Raw genomic sequence first — 17812 nt, forward strand, 5'->3', positions numbered from 1 at the left:
TAATCTTGTTTATTTGACAGAGACCATGGATGTTGCTCAGGGGACTGCCACCACAAGATTTGGAGCATCATTAATTGCAGTGTAACCCTGGCATGGGCTTCCCTTTTTTTTTTTTTTTTTTTTTTTTTTTTTTTTTTTTTTTTTTTTTTTTTTTCTTACTGTGACATGTCAGAGTTCCTTTGTGCCTCAGTTTCCCCTCCTGTGAGGTGCCAGTTCACCCACCTGAATGGAGGAGCAAGGCTTTGCTGGTTGTGGCCAACTGGGCTGGGGAATTCCCTCATGTGTTTCCTTCTACCTCTTCTTTTCTGCTTCCCTCTGTCCCCCCACTGCTCCAGCCCCCTATTTCTGCTCCATAACGTACCCTGGGAGGGAAGTTCCTGGAGCATCCTTTGGACTCCAAGGATTTCTGTGGCTGCTCCTTGCCTTGATGTCTCTTAATCCAGGGCCATTTTAGCCAACCCTTCATATTACAGGGCTGCCAGGGAAGCAAATGAGATCTAAAAGTTTGGGTTCTTTGTGAAGAAACCTTTGAAGAGCCTCTTGAAAGATGAAAACTGGTGAGCTGCTGAGCTTTTTCTTTTCCAAAGGACAGGGAGGGTCTTGTCTACTCCCATCTTCTTTCACCCAAGTAATTTGCAGCAGGACAAAGCTCTCCTGAGCTGTGCCTGCTGATGGGGAACAGAACAAGCTGTCACCTAGTGCCTTCCCAAATTTGCTCTTCACAGGCAGGGTCAGAAGTCAGCTCTGGCAGGAGTGAATTCCCTCTTCCATCCCTCCTGGTGCTGCCCGGAGCCCACCCTGTATTTCCCAAGCACGGGGAGGGGCATCAGGAGGTGACACCTCCAGAAGGGGCTTCCCTCCTCTCTTTGCTGGGTGTAGCAGGTCTCTAGAGGTCTGCCAGCTATCTGTATGTACTCCTTTGCTGACAGGTATCTGTGGGATAGGCTTAATCTGAAAGAAAAAAAAGGAAAAAATAAGAACTTTTCTCTAGATTAGGTGCCTCCCTCATTTAACGTTTCCTCTGTAGAAAGGGAAACACTGATTTCAGTCTCCGTGGCAGAGGAACTGAGCACAAGGGAGCCACTGCTCAGCCCTTTCATCCTCCCTTTTTCTCCAAAAGGGTTTCCCCAGCCTGAAGACTGGGCTGCATCACCCACGGCAGGGAAGGAAGAGCCAAGGAGCAGCAAACTGATTCAGCAGGTAACCCAAGGCATACATAAACACAGTGTGCAGGTGAGGCTGCTCCATGGAGGGAATCTACTTTTTATAGACTAATTAAAAACTTCATTAGTACCAGGTATCAAGTATCCTGTTGTCACATTCAGCATCACCCTTTGGGAAAATGAAGCCCTTTTTGGCCTATTGCTTTTCCATCCCTGTTTTTGTTTTCTTTCCCCACCTTCCTTTCTGTTTTTGTCCGTAAAATGTTTCCTGAATTCCTCCTGCTGTGGGTTGTGAGTCCAACCCTCCAGACTCTTTTCCAGTTCCTCCAGTGAGTTTACTGCAAAGCTGAGTCTGTGAATCCTCAGCCCAAATGTTACTGCCAGCTTTAACATTAAGATAAAAGAACTGGACCCAGAGCTTTGCACTTGGGTTCCTTTGAAACAAGTTGGGCAAAAACATCAACCATTAAATAGTGGAAATTTATTGGAGAGTTTTCTGCTCATGTGCAGCAACTCTGCATCCCTGAAGTTACTTTCTAAATGAAGAATATTTGGTGCAGCCAGACTGCACCTGACCTGTGTGGGAAACCTCTTTGGCCTGGCAATCATTAGACCAGAAGTTCCTCACTTTGAGGAATTTTGCTTCTCACATTACCCAAACAGAGAAAACACAGCCTGGCACCAGGAACAGGAAGCTGTAAATAAATACTGCAGGTCTTGGTGTTGCAGCTCTGATGCAAAAGCTGTCATTCACTGATCCTGAACCCCTCCTGATGGTCCAGGATACACAAATTACAGCTGTGCTGTTTGAAGTTATTTAGGTGGGAAATGGAGCTGATTGCTTGTAAGAAATTGAGAGTTTTCCCATTTTTTGCTACAGCTTGGTCAACCAGTGTTACATCTTACTGAATGTTACAGCATCACCACCCATGCATCTGCCAATTTCTGCCTCCAACACACCTAACCTTAACTTCCTACAAATAAAACTGAGCTGTGTTCAGCTCTTTGAGGACAATGTGTACAGGCAAAACTGGTCTTGCCCTGGCCCAAGCAAACAAAACAGGGTTTAAGATATTCTTAAGAGAACCTGCAATTATCTAATTAAATTTATGGAGTTCAACACCTCAGGTAAGTTTTGGGTGTTTCTGCTAAGGGTCTGCAAATGAAAAAAGCATCTAGCAGGTCCAGGTAATGACAGTCAGTCATTTTTTAGGTGAAGATAGAACACCATGCCTGGAACAGCCTTACTCACAGCTTATGGAGAACAAGACAACTTGTGGCACAAAAGAAATCAGAGCAAATATAGAGGCAAGAATTCCAATTTTCAATAACTAAAAAGGAATTTAAACAATAGTTTGTTGTTTAGATTTATTCATGCAATCGTTCTGAACCCTGTTCCTTTCAGAGAAAAAAAAAATAAGCCTTTAAAAGGAGTATTTAGCTTTATTTAGAAAATTCATTACGAGTTTTTTTCATATTACAGTAAGAACAAGCACCATGTTTGTATCGTGAGTGAGGTTTGGAAGGCTGAACGAGCTGCTCCTTGAACAGCACCAGAAGCATTAGACAGCACCTTTACCCTGGGGCTCTAGAAAATGCCCCAAATCTCACAGGATGACTGAGATGATGGAAGTTACTGAAACCCATTTTGCATCCAGCTCTGGAATGCAGGAAAGGGAAATCACCTTGGCAAAACACTTTTGACACAGGCAGGGCCAGCTGCAGCAGACAGGGCTGATTTAGGGCTAACTAGAGTTTGCAATTATCCCCCCGGAATCCCCTCCCATGGGCCAATTACCCATACTTCCCAGTATTTCCAGCACAGAGCTGCTCCTTTAAAAGGGTTATTCAGCTGATTACACCCGAAGATCCACATCAGGGATGGAGCAAAACTGAGCTGGCAGAAGAGAGAAACAGGCGAGTCAGCAAGGATGGAAAATACACAGAAGAGCAGAAGAAACTTTCCTTGCAATGAGCCCACGTGGATTTCTACCAAGTCAGGCTTACAGCACCCATTTCATCATCAGTTCTTCCCTCCAGCAGCCCTGTTCATGGAGTGGTGCCAGGGAGTGACCCAGTCAGCTCTCCTGCACTCCCCTCACTGCAGGGAGGGCTCCCAGTTCCACGGAGCTGCAGGCACAGCAAGTTCTCCCTCGGGATCAAACACACCACCTCACTTTTTATGGCTCTGTACAAAGGCAGGGACAGTGAGTGTGCCATCCTTGACTCCTGCTCGGGTGTCAGGCTTGTGCTTTAATGAGAAGACAAGGGCTCTCACGGCCCTGCGGTACGGAGCGCTAATGAGGCGGGAACAGAGATGAAAAGCTTCGCGCTCAATATTTTCAGCCAGTGGGTGATCAATCTGAAAACAGCAAAGTATAAAATTAGATCTTTACACTTAATAAGGAGGCCAGCTGATTGAAATTGGAGTTTGGTGCCTTTCGGTGTTTCTTCATTAATCAGCTTAGATTCAAGGAAATCTGCTTCCCGTCACAAGTGTAACAGGAAGAGCAATTTAATTCCACCCTAGCAATTAAGGGACAAGGCAACGTGGTCAGTGGCAGGGAACATATCCCCACCTCCAGCTGGGTGCCAGTACTTTGCCATCACAACAGGAAACTAATCTATGACAAGCTTTGGGTATCAAGCTCAACTGCAATTATAAGCTATGCTTGTAGTGTCTCCATAAAGCTCACTTTTGATCTGGCTGATAGGAGGTACCTTGGATACTATTTTAAACTTGATTCCAACAGCAACTCCAAGACATGCCAAACACTTGGCAACTCTCTTCCTGGTGCTATAAAGGGAAATGTGGGCTTTCTGTGTGTAGAAGGAGGTGTAATTAAGAACGCAGAAAGGGATTTGCTAAATGTTAATTATGTCGTTATTGCTTCAACGTGTGCCAAAATCTGTAATTCAGCACAGTTTAGGAAAAATTCCCCCACCCTTCAAGAAATGGTTTCATTTCACTTCTGCCTTTTTTGATGGGGAATCTCCCATGCCTTGCCTGCAGGAGATTCCAGTGAGCTAAGGGGTATTCCTGCAGGTCCTTCACCAAACAGATTTTCCTACCTATCACTGAAAAGCCCCCTTGGATCCACTCAGTCCCACCATCCCTTTTGTCAGCCTCTCAGGTGTCAGTGCAGCAGCTGTGGCTTTATAAGCAGTTCAGCTGCTGTGACCTCTGCTTGCACATGTGGTGGCTGCAGGTGTTTTCAGGTGAGTCCTGTTCAGAAGCAACTCTGCTTTACCCAATTCTGCTCGTTTTAGGGTGATACCAAAGTCTTTCAGTTCCACAGATTTTAGACTTTATTGCCACTATAATCACCATGCATAGCTGTGCTCTCTAAGAACTAAGCTTGACCCAGCAAAGGTGAGCTCCCACCTCTCTGAGGCATTCCAACAGCAAACCATCCTTCTGTGTTGCCCCAGACTGGAAGCTGGAGAGTTTGTTCTCACAGCTAGCAAACACACAACTTTGAAACTTTTGAATTTTTATCACTTGACTTGTCTTTTAAGAGATAATTAATGAATAAATTGAAAATTATAATTATTACAGCATTTCATAGACCAAGCAAACTAGTTATAAAGCCTTACAGCAAAGCCTTGTTCATTTAGTAAAACATACCTGAGGGATCTGGTATTTATCACCACTTTATATACTGTCAACTTTGCCTCTCTGTTTTTGCTATAGGTTTGAATTTACAAATATTTAATTAGGAAACACCCAAAGAGCCCCACTGTTGCTTTCATAGCTGTTTAGTAGGAAAAACTTTATGTTCTATTAATTTCCTCCCTGTACAGCCCAACTGCAGTGGCCACACAAGTAATCTGCTGACAGGTTATGGAAATGACAGCAAAGACACCTCACAATTAGCAGGTTCACTTGGTTAACAACCAAAAACCATTATCTACCTTGCAAATGAAGTTATTTATAAACAGGGATGAGCTGTGAATCCCTAAAAATAGGAACAGATCACCTGGTCTTGTCCCCACTCTTCAGGCAGGACCAGCTTGGCAGTAGCTCTGGCTGGGAAAGGTTTAACTTGTTCTTACAAGAAGGAATTTTTGGAGCCACAGACGAGCGGCTCTGAACTGTACCTCTAATTCCAGGGCTTCACAGAGCAGCTTCCGAGCGTTCTTCCTGAAAGCCTCAGTCTTGGGGTCACTCCTGACCTCGATGGGGGGCCTGTTGGAGTGGTCCCTGATGAAGGTTTTCCACTCCCTGTAAATGTCCTTGGCCAGGCCGGACACGTCGGGGTCGGGGTGTTTGCGCATCTTGTTCACGGTGTGCCCTGCAAACAAAACCAGGGATTTGGGATTGGCAGGTGGGAAAAAATACAGCTGACACCACTCAAATCCCATCGGTGCTAAAGCAGCCACACACAGTTCTTAACTGCGGCAGTCTCAGCAGAACAACCAAAGCACTGACACCAACATAAACAGAAAATGACCAGGACTTAGGAATGGAGCTTGAGAAATCAGCAAGGAATTGGGAAAATCACCTTCCCAAGTCACCGAGGTGCGTGTGGAGTGACACTTATTTAACTCAGGGCTACACTAGTTTTTGACACTGATCCTGGATCTGGTGAAGGCCTTTAAGCTTTGTGACCTACAAAAAGTGCTGGTTTTTAACGGGGAACCCCTTTAAGGAAGCAGATGTTGCTGATGATGCCTGTAGCATTTTAACATGAGAACACCACGGTGACTCCAGGCAGAATCTTCCCCATCGAGAGGGCCTGGCAGTGCAGGAGAGGCTTTCCTCTGCGAGCAGACAAAAGGTCCCTGGCTGCTTCCAGAGGGGTGTTTTTCCCTGGCCAGGAGCGCTGGCGGCCAGGAGATGTCACTGTTAGGCTTCAGTGGCTCCTCCTGGCCGGCGCTATTCACGCAGGCCTTGGGGAAAATCCCGGGAAAAGCCTGAATAAGCTGAACACGGCAAATGAAAGGACAGATGAGAAGGATGGGGAAAAGAGGCGGATTGCAGCTCCTTTTGCAGGGCTCTGTGAGCAGAGACCCGGCTGCTCTGATGGCAAACAAAGGCCGGGATGCTCTCCCTGTTCAGGAAAGACAGCGATCGTGTGGTCACACGTTATCCCTCCCCCAAGTCCTGCGGAGAAGAGGCAGGCATTGAGCTGTGCCATTTGCTCCGAGCTGCCCATCTGCTGGGGAATCCTCAGTGTGAGCAGGCAGAAAGCCGTTCTGGGCCCTTCTGAGGAGCTTTTCCCACACCTTCAAAGGATTCAGCCAAATCAGATAAATGAGCGCTGACAGACAGCAGGAGAAGGAATAAAAGACAGTTACCAAGGAGAGCTCTTCAAAACTCTGGCCACAAAAGGGGTGATGCAATATTTCCTGGGAGGAATCAGAAGACAGCTACTTTTTCTCTACAAGCTGTGAAAACTGCAGGCTTGATATCAACAATATTTCATTGGCAGCGATTTCCTCATTTCTTAAAAAGCTTCCAGACTAATCTCTAGTGTACTGACAAGCCAAGCAGACACAAGACAGCCTAATATTCACAGTTTAGATAGACCAGATGTACCTATTTTAGTGGAAAGTAACACTTCCTTGGAAGGTATCTTCTTCTTCAGCTCCTCCAAAGCTTCCATCAGATTCTCTTTTGGTTGCCCAGGTAGCTCGAGTATAGACTTCCACCTTTTTATGTCTTCCACTACCACAACTCTCTGGGAAAGAGAAAAGCCCATTAGGAAAGTGCAATACTGTTACAATAAATAAGGAGACCACCTTCGTCTCAGCTAATGGGGCTTTTATCAATGCATGAATTATTGATCATGGCTCAGAGTATATGACAGGTACTTGCTTGGAATTAGAAAACTCCTGCAAACCAGGAGTGAAGTAACCAGCAAACAAAGTGAGAGGCTTCACCCTGGTCTGCCAAACTCTGGGGATGTAGCAAATATCTCCTAGAAGAGTTCTGAATTTAAGGAATCCATTGCAAAAATGTTTCTAAATAGGAAAAGGGATTAAGAGGGAAGGGGCTGATTATCCTTAGAACCCAGCTCAGTCAATTAGATTGACTTCAGAAGTAAAACAATGCCAGCAAGGTGAGACACAAAGCATCAGGGAACATGAATGCAGACCTGAATACACTGTACAGCTGCAGCGTTTTTCACTGGTTTTGCCACAGACCTTGACAGAACAGACCGCAAACAATGCAAGTCTCATCTTTTGGATGTGAGGCATCTTATCCATCAGTGGTCAGACAACTGCAGTGCTTTATGCGCCATTCTTTTGATTTTTGCCACACTCGATGAACATTTTAGTGCAGCAAATGTTTTGCTGTTGTGTTTCTACAAGCAGGTGAGCAGGAGGGGTTCAGCTCTCGTGCAGGTCTCACGCAAGACATACATTAAATGAACTGAAGCGTTTTCCTTGCTGGAAAGGGATGAGCGCCAGCTGGAAATACTGCGGCTGGCGTTGTCACCGGGCTGTGCTCGAATCGTGTGCTCAGCTTGACCCTGCATGGAGCCCCTTCCAAGGCAGCAGAGCCCTCTGCACCTGTATAACACTTCCCTGTTCGGACCGCACCCCAGCGCTGCAGATTTCGGTGCAGGAGCGGTGTTCTCACACCGCTGCTCCCCCGCCGCCCCGCCCGTGCCGCACCCGGTGCCGGGCCGTGTCCCCGCTCCCTCCCGCCGGTGACCTGCCTTGAGGGACTCGAGGGTGACCTGCCGGCAGACGCGGGGCCCCGGAGCGGCCCGCCGGGGGCTCTGCGGGCTGCGGGCGCGGCGCACCACGAACCGATCCATGTTCGCCCGGCCGCAATCCCTCACGGAAGCGGCCACGGCGGCCCCGCCATTTCCGCCCGGTAGTTCCCTCCAGGGGCGAGGCCCTATGGGATGGCCGGGGGTACCCCGCGGTGCGGACTACATTTCCCAGCAGGCCTCAGCACTTCCGCCCGGTAGTTCCCGCCGGGGGAGCGGCTCCATGGAATGGGCGGGGATTCCCCGCGCCGAGGACTACACCTCCCAGCAGGCTCCGGGCGGCTCACGTCTCGCGAGAGGCTGCCGGGCGGCCGGTGCCGGGGCGGAGGAGCGAAGATGGCGGTGCGGCGGGGAGGCCTCGCCGTCCTCCTCCTGCTTTTGCCGCTGTTCCTGGTGATTCAGGCAGGAGCCGCCTCAGGGCCGCTCCCCGCCGCCTCCTCCGAGGCCTTCGACTCCGTGCTGGGCAACACGGCGTCGTGTCATCGCGCCTGCCAGCTGACCTACCCCCTGCACACCTACCCCAAGGTACGGGCGGGCCCTTCCCCGCACCTGCGCCGCTTCTCTCCGCCTCTCCCGGGGCTGGCACGGCCCTGCCTTTGCCCCTCTCCCCCTGCAGCTCCGTCTCTTCCCCAAAGACAGGTCTTTCCTTGTGTAAATAGATGGGTAGGCTGCCGCTTGCCCCTGAAGCGCTGTTGGCAAAATACAGCTATGTCAGTACTGGGGCTTTTGTGGGTTTTGGCGTTTTGCTGGTTTTTTTTTTTTGTTGTTGTTTTGGTTTGGTTTTTTCCCTTTCCGTTCCTAAAAAGGCAGCTGTAATTTGGCTTGGGCTGCTCCGTAGTTTGGGCACTGAAACAGTGCTGTGTTCGTGGCAGGGCAGAGATCCTGAGTCAGGGCGCCAGTGCGGCACTTGAGTGTTGAAGGTTGAAGCATAAATGATGACAAACAAGCAGTTTATCAGAGCCTTCATGGGAATTCTTTATCTCGTGATAGAATACTGAAACTGTGTCTGATAGGAATTTAATTTCCTGGCCCAGAATTTGCTGTTGGTTCATGTTTTGCACGCCTTTGAAGTACAGGCTTAAATCTGGATAATCTGAGATCAAAAATCTCTTATTTCCTTTTTCTTTGTTGGCAATAAACTTCACTGTTAGCTGCAGTTGTGTAGCAGGTGGAACTCTTACCCCATATTTGGGATTTCAGCAGGCAAGTGGAGCAGTGCCAGGATCAGGTAACAGGGCTTTGTCGGCTTCCCTGTGGAATTCAGTAGGATTTTGTAGCTGGAAAGAAATAACAGGGATTTGTGTGGAGTATTAATAAATTGACACTTGTATTACAGCTTGCTTTGGTGTATTGCTCTTGTTTCTCTTACAGGACCATTGAAGTTCAAGGAGGGCTGATGTTTATGTGATTTTTATTGCTCTTTTGAATGTTGTTACTTATTGAATAAGAATTTTGTCGTGTGTTGTTGGAGCTGTTCGCTAATCCAGTCACATCTTTTACGTTTAGTGTTTGTCTCGTTTGTCACAAAACTGCTGGTGGAATTGAAAGAAATTCGTTTTAACTTGTGATTGGAAAACAGACTTTATTGAGACTGTTATGGAAATCCATCTGTAAAGCTGATGTATCTGGATGTCAAATTAAAAAACATTTTCTGTGACAGCACCACCCAGCTTGTCAGTGTTCCACTTGAGTTTCGATTTATATTCACAGTTTTCTACTCTTGTGCCTTTAAAGCACATGAACTCGTGGCCTCAGTTAAATGGCCAGGTTTACAAGAGGTTGTACAAAGGTGTGGTGTGTTTGGTCGTTGTTCAATGAATTCAGAGCCTGTTTTGCACCTGTGCAGTTCCAGCGGCTGCTGGCTTTGAAGTTCTGGTTCATGGGTCAGTGGCAGGGTGTGGTCAGTGGGACACTCCTGTGACAGAGGCTTTAATTCACATCCATCCCCCTGGAGCTGTGGACAGAAGAAATAACCAGGTGTAGGATTTCTGTATTTGCCTAATTTTAATAGTTGGCAGTGGGGAAGCATTTTTGCCCTTCAGTTCAGTATAATAAATAATATTTGTGTTTGTGGAGGTGGCAGCAGGTGGATAACCAGGATGCTGGCTAGGACATCAGCAAATAATCCCTTTTCCCTGATAGTTCTGTTGTAACTCTGATTAGTCATTAGTCTGTTTAGATACATTGTATTCCACTGTCAAAATTAGAGGATTTCTGTCCTTTCCAGCTGGGTTTACCATTTGAGTTCTGAGAATGGAGATTTCCTACTCTTTGTAGGGTTAAACATCGCCAAATCTTTTACAGCCCTGCCTTAATTTCAAACCCAACACTTTCTAAAACATTCATTTTGCTTGTGAGCCGTGGGTCTGGAATTACAAAACAGCACTTGCTGTTCCAGGTTTGCCCAGTGCAGAAAGAAAAGCTCTGAAATAAATCCGTGGGTTGTCAGTGTCTGAGTTTATTTCGGTTCATCCCTTTTCACGTTGAGCCGTGTTGTAACCTCTGGTGGAGGGAAGGAGGACAAAAACACCCAACCAACAACTACAAGAAAAGTTTGTTTTGTGACAATTTGCTGTGGGCTGGAGGGCTGCAGACCTTTCCTTGTGCCTCCCCAGGAAGAGGAGCTGTACGCCTGCCAGCGCGGCTGCCGCCTCTTCTCCATCTGCCAGTTCGTGGACGACGGCGCCGATCTGAACCGGACCAAGCAGGAGTGTGACTCTGGTGAGCCCTCAGAGCCCCTCCAGCCTCCCATCAGAGCACTCAGAGCCCCTCCAGCATCCTATCAGAGCCCCTCCAGCCTCCCATCAGCTGAACACACAGTGCAGAGGAGAGCTGCAGTGTCTGAAAGGGTGCTGTTGAATTGGTGGAGTTCTTTCAGTTGCTTTGGGTTTGTTTAACAGCTTAAAGTCTATATGCAGGATATATATAAAGGAAAAAAAGTCTTATGGGAAAGTTGTTCTCTGTGAGTTTCTCCTCAGTGTTGCTGTTTTCCTGAATTTGTCAAATATCATCAGTCTCTGTAAATACATTAGAAATACTGCATTTTACTATAAACAGTTTGTCACAGAAAACACAGAATGCCTGGGGGGAAATCCAGGCAAAGGAACACTTGTCTTTTAATAATTCCCTGTGACAATCGGTCCCATCTGCCATTCCTGACATATTTGTATATAGAAGTGAATTGTTCAGTGGAGCAAGAGCACAGATCTTAATGTGCCTTGTAACTTGTGGTCTAGCCTACATCTTAAGCTTTTCCTGCAGCTGAGCCCTTGGGAATGAGGTTTGTGTTTTGTTTGGAATAGGTCTTTAAGTTCTGGTTACTAATTCTCTCAGGCTATCTGTCTTGGAGCAAATATTTAACAGTGAAGATGAAATATAGAATTGTTTAAGTTGGAGAAGACCTTTAAGATCATCAAGTCCAAGCATTCCCCCAGCACTGCCAAGCTCACCACTAAACCATGTCCCCAGGTGCCACCCCTTTATGTCCCTCCAGGGATGGTGTGTGATGCAGGCCAATTAATAGTGGGTTTGGAATTGTATAGAACTTTCTTCCAATAGTATTGAAGAAGCTGATTCACAGTTTTATTCAGAAAGGAAAGGTAGGAACTCTCTACCATTTCTACCAATACAATCAACCAGGCCAGCACTCAGGGGAGGCTTTGGTCCTCTCAGTAACTCCTGAAAGCAAGAGAGCTTGTGGCCAGCTCAGGTAGGGAAGCAGAAAACCTGGCATGCAGAGATGCTGAGTTGTTACAAAAGTGCAGTAAATACTCCAGAAATGGGCTAATGCTCCAGTCTGTCACACTGTGTGTAGCTGTGATACAGCCTGTCAGTGTAGCTGTCAAACCACACACAGAAGAGTGCCATAAAGCAGGGTAATGTAGCAATAGAGCACATGTAGAGTAATGGAGCAGTTGCTTATTTCTGGTTTAATTCTCCTTTCTGGGGCTGTTGTCTTTGCTGGCTTATGTTCTGTAATCTGCTGGTGGGTACCCTGAGTGAGTGTTCTGTGCTTGGCAGATCCATCTTGGCTGCTCTGCTCACTTCTGTCTCTGGTGCTTCCTGCACACACTGACTCGGTGGCAGTTGTAGCCTGGAATGGCTGCTCAGGTGCCATGAGCTCAACACTCAAATTCTGCCAGATTCTGAGTCCATGTGATGGTCCTTTTGCTCCTCTGGAAAACTGGGAGAGCTGCTGTCCTCTGTGTTGCTTTTTGGGTTGATTCTTTAGTTCAGGCACTTCTGGCCACCTAAGCTTTAGAATTGTGCAGGAGAACTGTGCCTGTGTATCATCTGCCTGATTTGTCTGTGGGCAGAATAAACTAAATTATTCTCTCCAAATCATTTAGATTGCTTGGTCTTTATGATCTCTAGTGAGCAATTAATAGAAGCTGTCTCTAAAACAAAGAGTTAGCTTCATTTTCCATAAGAAATTATTCCATAATACTTTCAGTGCAGTTCCTATATTCGCAGGAAATGTTCCTTTGATTTTCCTGTGATACTGTGGCTTCTGCTGTTCCCTCAAAGGGATTTAATGGTCTGATGGTCCCTCTGTTCTCTTTAGGAGTCCATCTCTGTTCTCTGATGGTTTTTGTGATCTGTAGAGGAAAGCTGTAGTGGTGGTGGGAGGATCAATGAGAGCTTGCATCCCCGAGCTCAGTCAGGGTAACACTGGTGATCATTTGCTCTGATTGCAGCCAGATTTCAACTCCCTGCTCTGTTGAAGCTCTGATTCTGTCATTAGACCTCAGAGCAAATGCTACCCTGGGATTGCTGGATCTTCCCCTGCAAACGGGAATGTCAACTGCTGCTTTGTTTCTGATCCAACTTACACTGAGAATGTTTTCTTAACTAAAATGCAGAATTTATCATCTCATTTGGGAAATTTCTCCCTTGCAGCCTGTACTGAAGCATACTCCCAATCTGATGAACAATATGCTTGCCATCTTGGATGCCAGAACCAGTTGCCATTTGCTGAGTTAAGGCAAGAGCAAGTAAGTAGGTGACATGTTTTTCAAATACCACCTACTTGTTTCTGTTCAGTGTGTATCTTCTCTTTTTTAAATTTCTTCAAATGGAAAATAAATCTTCCTGAGGACTGAAATCTAGACATGAGGGGAGGGGTGAGCAAGACTGTAACTTCTGTCCTTTTCATATAAAAACAAAAGGAAAAAAATGTTAATGTTGTGCTTGCAGTTAATGTCCCTGATGCCAAGAATTCATCTCCTCTTTCCTCTGACACTGGTGAGATCATTCTGGAGTGACATGATGGACTCAGCTCAGAGCTTCATAACATCCTCATGGACTTTCTACCTTCAAGCAGATGACGGCAAAATTGTCATATTCCAGGTGCTTCCTTTTTTTATTGAGATTAAGGTGTCCTGGCTGCTGACTTCAACTCTGTTCCTTCCAGCCAGAGAAAAGACTGTAGAGCACCATCAAAATGTTTTGTTTTTCCTCGTATTTTCACTGCCTTTAGGGCAAATTTAAACTTAAAAAGAATGGAGCATGTCTTAAGGTTAATTTCTGTGTTAGTTCTGAAAATGTAAATTATCAAAATCAGTGAAAGCTTTCTAACAGGATCTCCTAACTCCTTGTTTTGTTTTAGTCAAAGCCAGAAGTGCAGTATGTTCCACAGCTTGATCAGGAAACTGGAGATACAAAAGGATCCTTGTCACTGAGTAAAACAGCCTGTAAGTTGTTCTTTGTGCTTTGGAAGAGTAAATGCAAGTGTTCCCTGTCATGCAAATCTAAAAAATGACATTACAGGTGGCATATGAAAGCAAGTTTTTAGAAAGCTGCAATATAATTATTTACTGTGCAGAGTGCACTGCGTACACTTGGGAAAATGTGGTAGAAACCAAGCTCTGCTGGAAATGGAAGCCTGCAAGCTGGGGCTGTTTTAAAAGCTGTCTGTACACAGTGTGTGGGGTTTGGCTTTTCCCTTCCCTTGCTCTCCTGACCTCTGTTTGTGCTGTTGTGCCTCAGCAGATGGACGCCCAGGGAGCTCACAGACATTCCGGGGGCTCTTCGAGGAGCGAGCCAACGACAGCTTCTTCAAGTGTCTCTCCATGTACGTGTCTCCTGGGCTGTCTGTGCCCTCTGAGGAGGGTAAAGGCCTTTCCTCTGTGTCTGCAGCACTGCTGGGAGGTCCCAAGGTCTCCAAGTCTGTAGGATGCACAGCATCACAGTTTTGTATCTGACCATTAGTGCTGCTTCGCTGGGCTGGCCCCGTGTTTTCTGCAGGCTGTCCTGCCAACTTTGATTTTTTCCTTTCCATTTCAAGGGAACAACATATTGATAATTTCCTGCACTGTTTTTTGAGTGTGTTCTGGGAACTGTTTAATCAATACTGTGTTTTGCCTGTTCATTAGCTCTGGATGTGTTTTAGGGCAAAACACTTTGTTTTGGGATTGTGTTATGTAGCACGCTGGTATCTCTTGTTTCCAGGCTGAAAATACTCAATATGTATTTATTAAAGCTTTTTACTTTCTCCTTAAAAGTTCACACATGAAGGATCAGTGAGTCGCCCCACAGATGCATAACAGAAAAATTGGGTTTTAAATCTGTAAACAGGAGGATTCTTAGGGCCCCATAACAGAATCCAGAAAGTTGTTTGTGATACCAGACAGACATTAGAGTACCCAGGAGTCTGCAGTGAGCTGTGTAGCTGGGAGAGCCAGAGACTAATGAATTGGCAGGAAAGGCGGTCAGAAACGAGCCAAATTTTTTAGAGGTCCATTGTCTTGTATTCAGTCTATGAAATCTGTCAACATTCTTGTCATTTCAGAAATTCCAGTTGGATTTTAACTACTACACTCGTCCTGTCAGTGCTGGTGCTGCTCTGGATTTGTTGTGCCACTGTAGCTACGGCTGTAGAGCAGTATGTTCCATCTGAGGTACTGCATCTCAGAACTGCAGTATTTGGAATTTATTCATTATATTCCTTTTATGTTACAGCTGTCTAGAGACTAAGAAATATTTGGGGGAGGTTTAGTTAAGGAGGGTTTTTTTTTATTTTGTGGCTGTGGATGGCAAACCAATTTTGTTTATTTAAATGATGGTTTTATAGCTGAGTATTCTTGCTCATTCCTGGGGCTCACAGGAGCTCTGAGCCTTATTCAGACATGATGTCTTGGTTTGTTGTGCTGTACTCTCAACAACCTTCAGATTGCTCTGAGCAAATGAAGGCTGATTCTCATTTCTCTGGGAATGGAGTTAGTCCAAGGGTTGGGTGGTGTAGGGGGGACCCAGTATGGGTTTAATGCAGGGGGATCAACGTTAAGAAGAGAGTGACAGCAGAGTTATTGGTCAGTGCAGAGTCTCATCGAGGGGAACACGCACTTGGCAGTGCCCAGAGGGTCCTGACTCCGTGTTTGCACCCCAAAGGAGCTGTTACACAAACATTTTACCCACCCTTGTTCCAGTGGATTTAATACCTTTCTTCTGGATGCAAGTCTAGTTCTAGCCATGAATTTCAGATGTTACAGAAAGCTTTGTATTGCAGGGCTTCTTGGGCCATCAGAACCTGCAATGCAGCTGCATCATGAAATTCATTTTATTCACAACGTGGAGAGTCTTTGTCTTAAAGTACCTTGTTTAAATGTTTCAGAAGCTGAGCATCTATGGAGATTTGGAATACATGAATGAGCAGAAACTCAACAGATACCCACCCTCTGCACTTGTTGTGGTGAGATGCAAGACTGAGGAACATGAAGAAGCAGGACCTCTTCCTACAAAAGTCAATCTGGATCAATCCGCAATTTAAATCCATTGGATCCGATAGACTAATTCTAACAGAGCTAGAAACTCCTGATTGATTGTGGTGGTTCTTCAGATGAGAAGCTTAGCAGCCAGTCTTTAAATGCAAATAAAGTTGCAGAATCAACAAATGTCATGGGATTTTGTTTTCAGCTAGTAGAGAAGATTCAGACATTCAGACATGAATTTGTTCGTTTCCAGGCATAATCACTTTTCACTGGTGTTTGCTATTGTGTCTTCTTGCTTACAGAAGTTGTAAGCATGCTTTCCATACTTCTGCCAGGACACTTTGAAACTTATTTGTGTGTTCTAGGATGTAATGTGTACAGTCAGAGTTAGCTTTGTAAAGGTATAAGACATTTTAAGTAGGCAGGAGATGCCTTTCTAGTGTTGCACTTTCTGTTGTAGTTAAGAGAAAATATTATAAAATTATCTGCTGAATTTTTTTGTACTTGTTAATGTCCATGCACAAACAACCCTGTGTTCCAAAATAGAAATATATTTTTTCTACAGTGTGGCAATATTCAAGGTGGAAAGTGTTTGTGAGGTACTGTAAGCTAGAACTGAGCTTGTGAAAGATGGAAACTTGTTAAAATTTACAGACATATCCCTTCACATGCAGAACATTACATGGTCAGTTATTTTGTCAAACTTTAGCCTTTAAGTCTTAAATTGCTTGTAAAGTTAGCACTTGTGTTTTCTGAAAACTTCTACTTTCTGTTCTTGATTAACTATTCTGGTCTTGTAACTTCATTTACAGAAACGAGTTGATTCCTGAGAAAAGAGAACAGACAAATAAAATTGACTGTATAGAAAATGTTGACTATATAGCTTTTTGCTATGGTTAATTATTGACCACCACAGGCTCAGTGTGAAAGCCTGTCTGAGCCTTCCTCTCATGGGCAACGTGACCTGATTTTGCTGTGATTCACTAACACAGCAACAACAACTAACAGTGTCCCTCATGTTTAACCTATTTTTTGTGGATTTTCTTATATGCTGCTTCCCACAGTGTTGGCAAGTTGGGGTGTTGGTGATTTATTTTAGGGTGTCTAAGTGAATGCTGGCTAGAACCCACAGTCGTCAATTCACTGTCATTTTTTGGTTTTTCAGACAGAATTCCCTCAAAGGTTTAAAAAAATGCAATGAAGAACTGTGGAGATTTCTGGGTGATACATAGATGTATTCCCTTACTTAAACCTGGCTCAGTGGTCATTCCCAACTTGTCTGTGAGCAGGTGGTTGTGTGACTGCAGCTGATGGAGCCTTTCAGGGCAGGAATGTGCAGACCCCAGCCCAGCAGCACTCCAGCAGTGTGGCTGCCAGGGGCTTTCGGGTCATTGAGGATTGTTTCAAGCAGGTTTCTGCGATCTAAAGTCCTAAATTACCTGTACTTTGTCATGCTGAACTCTTCAGTGGGCCAGCCCAGAACCTGGGGTGCCAGCAGCCCTTGCCCTGTGTGTAGGTGTCATTGCAGAGGCCGTGCACTGAGAAGGGACAGGGTGATGTCTGGGGACACTGCTCACTTGGCAGGGGCAGGAGCTGCCTCTGTCAGTGATGCTGCAGCAGCGATTGAGCCGCTGTGTGCAGCCCTGTTCAGCAATTACTCTGCCAGGCCTGGCTTTACTTCAGGGATTAGTGCCCATCTTCTTAGCGCTGTGCTGGTTGGGATTTCCAGAAGAGACTTCAGCAATCGCCATTTTTCTAACTGAATAGCTTATGGAAATGTTTGCAAGCCTGTGAGAATGTTTACCGTCACACATGGTTGCAGAGGGAGCAGCTCTGTGCACACGTGGCTCTTTGCCTGTTCCAGCATGGACAGTGCAACCTCTGTTAGCCTGACAACTTGATTTCAACAAAACTTTCTCTTCAAAACTCCATTATTTAGAGCCCTGGGCTGGAGTTAAGCAAACAACTTGTGCTTTCATTGGGTGCCTTGTCTTTTGTTCGCTGTTTAATGGCATTTAGTGATCTGTGCAGTGCAGGCAGTGATTCAGCAGTGTGCTTGCTCTTGGGTCACAGAGAGCTCTGTGCCTGTGGCACTCTGGCACTTGGCACTGCTGTATCCAGAGCCAGCCAGAGCCTGGGGAATTTGGTGAGCGTTGTACTTGTAAATTTGTCTAAAGGTCTTCCCTCACTAAAATCAGATACTAGCAAGTAATTG

General features: G+C 45.7%; 2 protein-coding genes across 6 annotated transcripts; one reads left to right on the top strand and one right to left on the bottom strand.

Moving 5' to 3' along the window:
* Positions 1-2586: 2586 nt before the first annotated feature.
* On the bottom strand, positions 2587-8054 carry TCEANC2 (transcription elongation factor A N-terminal and central domain containing 2). 2 transcript variants are annotated; one of them, XM_066325444.1, is made up of 4 exons: positions 7832-8054; positions 6706-6847; positions 5265-5458; positions 2587-3525 (listed from the first exon to the last, which is right to left on the bottom strand). In XM_066325444.1, exons 1-4 carry the CDS (start codon positions 7931-7933, stop codon positions 3337-3339), a joined length of 627 nt encoding a protein of 208 aa, XP_066181541.1. In that variant the 5' UTR covers positions 7934-8054; the 3' UTR covers positions 2587-3336. The 2 variants fall into 2 exon arrangements, with proteins under 2 accessions (XP_066181541.1, XP_066181542.1); XM_066325445.1 differs by having other exon boundaries at positions 6706-6843; positions 7828-8053.
* Positions 8055-8168: 114 nt separating this feature from the next.
* TMEM59 (transmembrane protein 59) lies at positions 8169-16466 on the top strand. Of its 4 annotated transcripts, none has more exons than XM_066325439.1 (8): positions 8225-8413; positions 10504-10609; positions 12788-12882; positions 13085-13237; positions 13497-13581; positions 13877-13961; positions 14679-14787; positions 15501-16466. In XM_066325439.1, the coding sequence occupies exons 1-8, from the start codon at positions 8225-8227 to the stop codon at positions 15654-15656; spliced, it is 978 nt and encodes a 325-aa protein (XP_066181536.1). In that variant the 3' UTR covers positions 15657-16466. The 4 variants fall into 4 exon arrangements, with proteins under 4 accessions (XP_066181539.1, XP_066181538.1, XP_066181536.1 ...); XM_066325443.1 differs by having other exon boundaries at positions 13880-13961; XM_066325442.1 differs by lacking the exon at positions 10504-10609 and having other exon boundaries at positions 8169-8413; positions 13880-13961.
* The last annotated feature ends 1346 nt before the right edge of the window (positions 16467-17812 follow it).

The sequence above is a fragment of the Sylvia atricapilla genome, chromosome 9 (assembly GCF_009819655.1).
Source record: "Sylvia atricapilla isolate bSylAtr1 chromosome 9, bSylAtr1.pri, whole genome shotgun sequence".
NCBI classification, from domain to species: Eukaryota; Metazoa; Chordata; class Aves; order Passeriformes; family Sylviidae; genus Sylvia; species Sylvia atricapilla.

What these genes read in the sequence shown, in the direction of transcription:
- TCEANC2 (XM_066325444.1), bottom strand. Translation starts at nt 7,933, where the DNA reads ATGGATCGGTTCGTGGTGCGCCGCGCCCGCAGCCCGCAGAGCCCCCGG. An exon ending in TCACCCTCGAGTCCCTCAAG is followed by an intron (nt 6,848 to 7,831) that starts GCAGGTCACCGG and finishes TCTCTTTCCCAG; the next exon opens with AGAGTTGTGGTAGTGGAAGA. An exon ending in GTGAAGCCCTGGAATTAGAG is followed by an intron (nt 3,526 to 5,264) that starts GTACAGTTCAGA and finishes TGCTGTTTTCAG; the next exon opens with ATTGATCACCCACTGGCTGA.
- TMEM59 (XM_066325439.1), top strand. Translation starts at nt 8,225, where the DNA reads ATGGCGGTGCGGCGGGGAGGCCTCGCCGTCCTCCTCCTGCTTTTGCCG. An exon ending in CTGAGTTAAGGCAAGAGCAA is followed by an intron (nt 12,883 to 13,084) that starts GTAAGTAGGTGA and finishes TTGTGCTTGCAG; the next exon opens with TTAATGTCCCTGATGCCAAG. An exon ending in GTCACTGAGTAAAACAGCCT is followed by an intron (nt 13,582 to 13,876) that starts GTAAGTTGTTCT and finishes GTTGTGCCTCAG; the next exon opens with CAGATGGACGCCCAGGGAGC.